The sequence below is a fragment of the Fulmarus glacialis genome, unplaced genomic scaffold (assembly GCF_000690835.1).
Source record: "Fulmarus glacialis isolate BGI_N327 unplaced genomic scaffold, ASM69083v1 scaffold2816, whole genome shotgun sequence".
NCBI lineage: Eukaryota > Metazoa > Chordata > Aves > Procellariiformes > Procellariidae > Fulmarus > Fulmarus glacialis.
The window spans coordinates 18528-28152 of NW_009217348.1; the positions used below are offsets into that span (position 1 = coordinate 18528).

General features: G+C 37.5%; 1 protein-coding gene across 1 annotated transcript in view; it reads right to left on the reverse strand.

The window, feature by feature from the left end:
• EPYC (epiphycan) overlaps window positions 1–9366 on the reverse strand; it is a 25241-nt gene extending 15875 nt beyond the window's left edge. The window contains exons 1-3 of the mRNA XM_009579618.1: window positions 9310–9366; window positions 8327–8332; window positions 6932–7107 (exon numbers count right to left, since the gene is read on the reverse strand). Of these exons, the coding sequence (XP_009577913.1) occupies window positions 6932–7099 (168 nt within the window). The 5' untranslated portion in view covers window positions 7100–7107; window positions 8327–8332; window positions 9310–9366. The remainder of the gene's footprint in view (window positions 1–6931; window positions 7108–8326; window positions 8333–9309) is intronic.
• Between the last annotated feature and the right edge of the window lie 259 nt (window positions 9367–9625).

Here is a 9625-nt window from a genome sequence, read left to right on the forward strand (position 1 = left end):
TTTACTTACCTAACTCAGGTGCCTGCTATATATTGTGCAGCTAAGGATTCAGGCAGAAATTTCATTAGGGCTTTACAGTTTGCATGTTCCGAAGAATTTACTGGGCTGTCTCACACTTAAGGTTATTTGTGTAGGAAAAATTCCTGCACCTAAGTAATTCAAAAAACCCATCTGCTAAATTTGCACACCTGTTTTACTCCATTTCAATTGTGATGAAAACAAAGGTGCTGGTTCTCCATTCATCCAAGAAGCAAGTGAGCTGACATATAAGTTGCTAGCCTGAGGAGGCTGGCACCCCAAAAACCTCTATTCCAGCAGACATCTTAACCACCAAATGGGGGCCAGAAGCAAGTTTGGATGAGATGTTGAAACAAAGCCAGAATACATCCAAAGAGGCAAAACTCATGGCAGGAGAAGGAGAACAAGCCAAAGGAAACATGATTATGTAGCCTATATGAAAGGAACTGAGACCTGGGACCTTTTCAAAGGATTATTAATGTCCCATGCACTAGACAATCACTAAACATGAACAAAGATAGAAATGACTCAGAGCAGACTCAGAGCAGAACCACAACACTCCCCACTCAGAGCTGTGTACCAAAACATGCTCTGGATTCTCTTTTGGTTGGCTCTAAAAAGGTTCTTATCTTAAATGATTTTTAAATGGGACAGAAATGCACATGTTATTTAGCTTAACAGTGTTCATTAAAGATATATATCCATGGGTACAATTTAGGAATTTGGGGTAATTTTCTAAAATATCTGTATCCTTGTTTCATACCCCACATCAGTAAGGATGATGCATGTTACTTCTTTCTGGAAGAAGCAACAAAACCAGAAGTCTGGGGGGAAAAAAGTTTAAGTGACCAGGGAAATTGAGGTAGCAAACATCTACTGTAAAAGGTCTATGTAATCTTGTTGTGGAGTTTCAGCTGTCACCTCTTTCACAGGAATTTCAAACATTGTGTTACTCTTAAGCAATGAGCCCTAGCTGGACAATACCAGCTGGACCTGGTATTTTCAGACCAGGACAACTACTTCGAGAATCTTACAGAGTCTGAGGCAAAAAGGATATAGTTACTCTGTTCAGCTAAAGTAGTGGTAACTAATGGCACGGCCAGTATGAGAGTTTTAGGTGCTTAAGAAAGTCTTAGCCAGTACACTTAGTCTTTATAACATTTCAGGTAGCTAAGTGAGTGAGACAATCATTGGATTGTTGTACTAGAACTTAGGGACTAATATGCTATTTAAAGTCTTCCTTTTCGTCTTGTGATATTTCTGTTATTTGCTTTTGCTATATGACAAAATAGTTGAAACATCACTCAGGCATTTCATTACTATTTTTTATTCCACAGAAATGTTCACCTTTTGTGAAGTCATCTGTACAGAAGCATATGGAATCAGCCAAGTGAATGTAAGAGCTGTAGTCAAAGCCTTTCTGAAAAAGTAGAAAATTTACTATTTGGGGATAAATCTTCAAATGGTAAATTTAATTCTCTTATCAACTAAGTAGTTATCTGACTTCTACATTACTTGTACCAATTCATAGGTTTTTTAAAAGTGTATATGACATGTTCTGAAAAGTCATTGTATATTCACCTTGAAGTCTTATTTAATCAGATACCTGCCACAAAGATAGAAACAGCAGTGTAAGCCTCTCTCAACTTTGCAGAATGGCAAGAGGGAGTTCTTGCACAAGTAAGATCCATCTCCGTGTGTGTTATAGTAACAGCAGAGATGCTTTGTGTGTATGCGCACATATATATAAGTGAATGTGTGTGTATGACTCAAGTTCTGAGCTTTGTGCAGGCACCTGAATATCCTATTATCAGTTTGATTAAAATTCAACATGCTAATGCAGGACCAAATATTAGGCTTTCAGAGTCCTTATTTCTGATTATTTTGTGGATCATACTTTCCAGCTCACCTCTTCTGTGTACACAGACCTGGACAAACCTGTATTCAACTCCCTTGCTTTGCTGCTTATTTAGCGCTAGGATAGCTCCCTTGCTTCTCAGCCTCACTGACGGCCTATTTTATTGACGAAAATATTTTTCTGATACCCTTACATTTTCACTTCTTATTTTTCAAACTTAGCTTTTCCTACCTGAAGGAAAATGGACTGGTTATGTTTAACAGGCACTATAATCAAAAGTTTGCTATATGATTTTATTAGATATTAGTAGCTAACGTACATAGGAATCTCGTCCACAATTTGTTTTTCTCACACACTATCCAAACAAAGTTTTAGTTTCAAAGAGGAAAAAACTCTTCTGTTTTACCGGGGAGAAGCTTACACAAGAATGCCTTTGAGAGTCTGTCTTGATTGTATCCATTTTAAAGAAGGAAATCTGCCTTTGTATATGTTTGCAGAGCAGTTGGGACAATGAAGACCCAGTCTTGACTGGGGCCTCTGGACCCTATTGTGATATAAATATTCATTGAAAATAATAATGAAACTTACTGTGAAGAAAAGGGGCCGTGTAGCAGCTCATATTTATACTGTTGTAACTGTCAGTTTCAGAAGATAAATCCAACACAAAGCTCGTACGCTACCTTACAGTGACATTCCTTTGCAGTCTCTTTCTCCTTTAGGACCTTGGAATTTCTTCCTTGGTAATAGGTTTTTCTTTTACATTGCCTTTTGTTACCATTATCTGTGAAAGAGTTGATACTGTTCTCTCTAAAGTCTCTATGCACATTCTATTTCTGAGTGGTATATTACTTAAGTTTTTTTCAGTAACAATTTCCCTTTGGATACAAAACTTTATCTAGGTCTTCCATGTATCAGTAACCTGAGAACTTGGAAACCACAGATTTTATAGCTCAGATTTGACCTATCTAATACATGACAATGTGTAGCTTTGATCGAGGATTCAATACAATTCTCCCAAGCAATTCACAGCTACAAGTATTTTCCCCATGCAAAATCTTTGCATTAAAAAATGTGTTCCAGGTACACATATTGAATGCAATGAAAAGAATGCAAGAAATGAAACAGATCTCCTGATGGTAGCAGGCAATGTTAGATAACTTCTGATTTCCACTGTTAAGTAACTTTTCCAAACCTTAAACTTACTCTAAAATCTGTGAGAAAAAGACAGATTTCAAGTGGAAAAATATCAACAGCTGTTATCTAGGTAAAATGTTCTCAGAAAAATTTTTGCAAGCCAATTAAATGTGTATATATACACCCATACACTTCATTTTTGGCATACATACTTCACAAGGAAAAATACTTCCAGAGTATGAAAAGTAGAAAAGAAGTCATGAACATGGACTCAGTCACTCTTTATTAACTTTATTAAGCTGAAATTTTGGTGGTAAGCCGGAGACAGGTGCCTAGGGTCCATCTAAAGTTATTTGAGGAAGATAGGTGTACTGGTTCTGGCTGGGATGGAGTTAACTTTCCCCATAGCAGCCCTCATAGCACTGTACTTTGTATTCATAGTTAGAACAGTGTTGATAACACACCAATGTTTTGGCTACTGCTGAGCAGTACTTGCACAACATCAGGGCTGTCTCTCTCCAACCCCCCTCCCCACCCCAAGGCTGGTGGGCTGGGGGTGGGCAAGAGATTAGGAGGGGACACAGCTGGGACAGTTGACCCCAACTGACCAAAGGGATATCCCTTACCATATGGCGTCATGCTCAGCAACAAAAGCTATGAGAAAGGAGGCAGGGAGATGGGGAGGGCAGGCTTCGTTATTAAGACATTTGTCTTCCGAAGCAACCGCTACATGTACTGGGGCCCTACATCCCAGGAAGTGTTTGGGCATCACCTGCTGATGGGACGCTTTGTTTTTCTTCTGTGTGCAACCTTTGCTTTTCTTCATTAAACTGCCTTTATCTCGACTCACAAGTTTTTAATCTTAAATTCTCCCCCTGTCCCTCTGAGGAGGGGGAGCGACAAAGCAGCTTGATGGGCACCTGGCAGCCAGCCAAGGTCAACCCACCACAATACATATCCCAAGAGAATGATTCCTACTTGTCTTGGAGGATGGTCTTGGGATGCAACGCCTAATTTTAACCAGATAGAATGAGTGGGAGGAATCCCTCCCTAATTACCTCTAGGTCTTTCCTCATTTTGGTGGTTACACATTGAATGAGTGATTACAGTACCCAATGGGTAACATTCTGGAAAGCACATACTGACAGAGGCGCTTTAGTTTAATTCCTTAAGATGCACAGGTGCCTAATTCCCATTGAAATCAACAGGAGCAACACACCGAACACATTTGAAGTCCTAGAACCAGTCAGTCTCCTGGACCTGCTGAAAATCAGTTGGATGCACAACCTTGGAAAAGTTTGCATTTCTCCAGTGAGTCTAAAACGGTGTTAAACAGAATGATTTATATTTGCACATAACTGAATTTTAAAATCTTCAATTGAAGACAGCAACAACAGAAAATGTAATCTCATTTTTTCTCCACTATTTCAGAAGGCTAAAGACGTGTTTCAGAGTTCTCTAAAAGGAAATGCAGGCCTTAAATCAGGCCCGAAAGAGTTACTGTACACAGGCTAGTTCTAATGAAGGCCTGCTGTTTGTCTGGGTTTCTGTGGTATTGGTCATCATTTAAGCTATGCATAATAAAAATTAACCTGTGACCTTGCTTAAATATTGGATTTTACACATAGAGCCACTTGTGTAGTTCACATCTTTATGATAACAGGATTGTAGGGAGGAAAGTCGTAACCACGATCAAGAAATCAAATGCGTTCTGTTTAAAACTTCAGTGACATCAATAATGTTCTAAAAGATAACTTGCAAGACTGACAGGCATGTCTATAAAAGCTGCTTGATTTCTACACCACTGACCACTCTGAGCTCTACTGGGTTTAGGGGAATTGTGAATGCTTAGGTTTCTTTTGGGTGGTACATGGTAAGAGGAATGTAAGCAAAGAAATATTTTGGCTAAACATCTGGGAAAAAAGGCTCTCACAGGGAGGTCCATCCATATGCAAAGTAACATTCTTTCCAGCTGCTATGATGGATGACCTTCACTTGACAAATTTTAAGGCGGCTGTCTGAAAGCTCAGAGACAATCCTGCTCTGGAAAAGAAGTTTACAAGACAAAATGAAAAGACTTTTTGGACTCTGCCTATTCCATGCTTCCCTAAAGAAAGCAACCTGTGATAGGACCTGTTGTATCTTTTCTTGTTGGGTGCAATATTGATCATCCTGAATTTCCTTTCAGCTGGAAAAGAATGACAGGAGCCTTGCGTTGTCTTTATCCTTCACTCAAAAACATGGAAAGGAGCCATCCCATGCTTCAATGTCGTAAGACCTCACAGAGAGAGCACAGCACAGGAGAGTCCCACCTACCATTTAATGCATTACTAAGAAATCTATTGTTTGAATGAGAAAATCTCTGTGGTGAGGCACATACAAAATAGCTTCTCCCATTTCTGGGAAGGAAGCTGTTTCTGTAGGACTGATAAAGGCTTCATTGTTAAGAGCAAAGGAAGACAGGAACTCTGACTTATTAGTCAATGTGAAATAGAGAAAGCCAAGTATCCAGTGACTAAAAGTGGGGGTGACTTTAACAGGGAAGAAAGCTCAAGCCCATGGGTATGTAAAGAACTTTGATTCTGCATGGCACAGGGAAGCAGGCCAAAGGCAAAGTAATTTCTTTAGAGCAAAGTTCTTCTCCGTCCTTCTTATATGAGAAATTTTATTTCTTCCAAACCGTAAGGTTCTGATCTTAGTGCAAACTTTGAGATTATTTATATCTCTTCTGTTCTCCGGGTTTGTGTTATATTTATTCTTAAATTGTCTCTGTCCTTTGATTTCAAGGCTGCTACCCAATTTTGATCTCACCTTGATGAAAGACTAGTTCCTGTCCCTCCTGCTGCAATCATGAATCACTCAAAGGAACATATTTTCATGAATTATGTACTGTTATGTGAAAAAGTACTAAGATGTTATGTGTAATAGCAAAAAACCCCATATTATTATGAAAATGTTATATTTTTCACTCAATTTCTATTGCACTCAATCCTGTATCATACAGTCATATATCACCTTCAGGGAAGTTGTGCCCAGGCTGCCCAGGGCAGTGGTGGAGTCGCCATCCCTGGAAGTATTTAGAAGACGTGTAGATGAGGCGCTTAGGGACATGGTTTAGTGGGCATGGTGGTGTTGGGTTGACGGTTGGACTCGATGATCTTAGGGGTCTTTTCCAACCTTAATGATTCTATGATTCTGTATCTAAGCAGCAGAGTGAGATTAAAATTAATGTAGCCTTTTAGTGATGTAGAGAAATAGAGGAATGTAGGAGGGGTAGGAAGCATTTAAGTCAACAAATGGAGTCCCTTGCTTGTATAGGCAACACATCTTACTATCTTACACTGTAACAGAATTTCAGTTTTTCTTCAGTAATCTCTCTTACTTTCCTGTTTTTCAATTCAAGTGCTTTCCCTTTTCTTTTTAACTTCCTTCTGCCCACTTTCCTAATAGAAATAGAAACCACTAGCATTTATAGTGGTAATACTTGTACTGAACACATCTATTACTATAAGAAGTAGCTCAGGAAACATCATTTTACAACCTCATTTAATGGGGAATGCTGGATGTCCTATCTCAGCTGCCTCCGTGCCTCATCCAGACAGATAAATCAGGACAATCTTGAACAGAATTTGTGGCAATGCAAGGAGACCTGAGGCAAACATGGTATCTTTCACCTGCTCTCAAAGATTACCACCAAAAAAAAAAAAAAATCAGGAAATATTTTGGCCACATTTGTAGATTAGGGAAAATGTGAATGAACTACGGTGTGTTATTAGCACAGAAAACTGTTGATCAACAAAAGTCAATAGCAACCACATGAGTAGATTTGTCTGACAAGGGTTTCCATGGCCAACAAAAACTTATCAGTAGCCACTGCATTTGTGCACTTTGGAAATATAAAATAAATGAAGTTCTGATTACCTCTAATTGATCAGACTGCTTGTTTTCATCATAGACAAACGGGTGAGGCAGCTGTCCAAGGGGTATGTCATAGAACTCAGAATCATAAATTATGGTATCAGTGATAGGTGCGCCTCCAACAGACTCGAAGATAAAAAATCCCAGAAAAATATTTACAAAGGTCTGCATTCTGCTTTCTTTTCTGAAAGAGAAGAAAATGGGCAAAATATGGGTAATCTGGTATTTGCAAGGAATCTATAAAAATTTAGTCTCACAAACACAGTGCTTATATGTATGCAACAATATTTCTGATGGATAACTCAAATTTATTCATGATGACTCAATGGTTTATTCTGTTTTGCTTCATGAAGAGTCCCTGGAACTGAGAATTTCCGCAGACTGCTTTGGTCATACTAACATTTAGATAATTTAGGAAGGACCTATTGGCTTTTATTGGTATAAAAGTAAACTGGTAAAAAATAAACTGGCCTCAATGAGAAAGTACCTGAAAAGGTGAAAGGAAGATAGATATATATTCATCTTTTTCCCCTTTCATCTAACTTCACCTATTTCCACTGCACCATTAGAAAAGAACTTTTGAGAAACTAACCAAAAGCTAGTTTTGTTATTATTTACTATGTAATTTGTAATAATCTTTTGAAATGTACAACAATGTAATTTTGTCTTTCTCCTCCATAAAAAAAAAAATTAGAAAACATTAAGACCGCTTTCTTTGTTGTCTCTGGATCGGCATAATCAAAACCTTTTTCACCCAGTAGTTGTTCCACCAGAATATAATTTTAATTCATTGAATGGTGTGGCATATTTGGACCATCACTTCTGCAAAGATCTGGGGAGCAAAATAAAAAGTAGTCTGTGTCCTCCATAACCCTGTAAGTGATAGTACTCTGCATTCCTTCATTATTCAATCAACATTGATTTTTAAAGTAGTGAGAAATGGTAGCATAGTGCAGTCACCTGTTCTCCTGGGAGAAAAGAATTGTAAAATCAAATTATCACCCATTTAAGTTCCATATTTTAGTAAAATAGTAGAAAATTCATGCTAGGCTTGCGTATTAGTTATGCATTAGTTTATGCATTCCTTATTCCTTGTAAGAGATGTATTCACTATTATCATATCGGATGCCTGACACAAGGCTCTATTCAGCATTCTTATACTTTGATTTAGCTACAGTTCCCACTAATTTCACCAAAATCACAGACAGTGATAATACTTATACTTTGATTTAGCTACAGTTCCCATTAATTTCACCAAAATCACAGACAGTGATAAAGAGCGGTGCATAAGTCTAATAAATTGTACTCCTGATGTGATGCCATAATACACACACTTAAATATTTCATTTTTAAACTATAGCTACTTAAAATAGATCAAGTATAAGAAATGCATGAGACTTCTTTCTGAATGTGTGTGCTGAGCAACAAGCTGAATTTTAGCTTCATGAAAAGAGGTCTTTATGAAGCTGGTTTAGGCATGAGGATATGAAATTCCTCTGGGGATAGTCAGCAACACAAGATGTTCATTTTTCCCTCATTTGCTTTATTCAAAAAGACTTTTCAGCTGCTGCTGAGAGAAGCTTGAGTCACTTGGGCTTGTCTTTGAGAAGACTTAGTTGAATTGCACCTTTCAGTATTAGCTTCCAATATTACTAAAGCTATTCTGCTTTTTTACAAAAAAATGAAATGAAATAAAATAAAAATGCAACCAATCTTTGAAATATACTGAAGTATATTGGAGCTTGTTTTTTTTTCCTGTATTTATATTTTCTGCTGCCTATTTTTGACAGGACTGGTTTTGGTCTTGCTTTTCTTTTGCATGTCATTTATCCCAAATGATTCAGCTATAAAGGATGTTATCTATTGACCCAAAAAGTAATACTAACATACCTGGTGTATTTTTTTCTCAGAATAAATAATTCTTAAATAAAAAAATTACTCATTATTCAAAATTGTTTTCATTTCACATTGCCTAGAAATAAAAGGTTTTTAAAGGGTATAGGGTTTGATAAGTATTTCATTTTGTATATATATATATAAAAAACCAGCAAATATAATTATAATGTGAAAAAAAAAAATATTTACCTATGACTGTAGTACCTGCACTAACTTGCAGAGTTTGCATGTCTCTGTACTTCCCTTATGTGTAATACACTGTAATGATATTGGCATCTGCAGTAGCTGTAAGATCAAATATTTTGATGAAGATTAGGTACTCCTTTCACAGGAAGGAACTAAGACATATCCAGAGAAAAATAAATAGTCTCCTCAATCTGCAGCCTTTGAATCAGTATTATGCATGATAAAATAAAACAAATACTATAAAAATATTTCCAACATTAAAAATCCAATTAACTGTTCTAAGAGAAAAGTACCAAAACTTACCTTTAGCTTCCAATCTCCCAAATGGGATGGAGTTACTCAGAATGCAGAGCCAGTGGAATTAGACCCCGACCAATGGCAGTGGCATTCTGGGGCTGTGGGAGGTGGTACAGCTTCTACCCTCAACTGGAGACCTCAGGCCAGGGACTTTCTTGGACTTCAAACACCTTTCTATTTGATTTCGCTGAATCGAATGTTAGCAAGGTCGAACAAAGGTTTATTGTGAGCAAATGGGATTTATTTCACGTCACAGCCTTTTACCCTTTCCCCTCAAATTTCTTACTGCTCCTACCAATATACCAATAACGCTCTCAG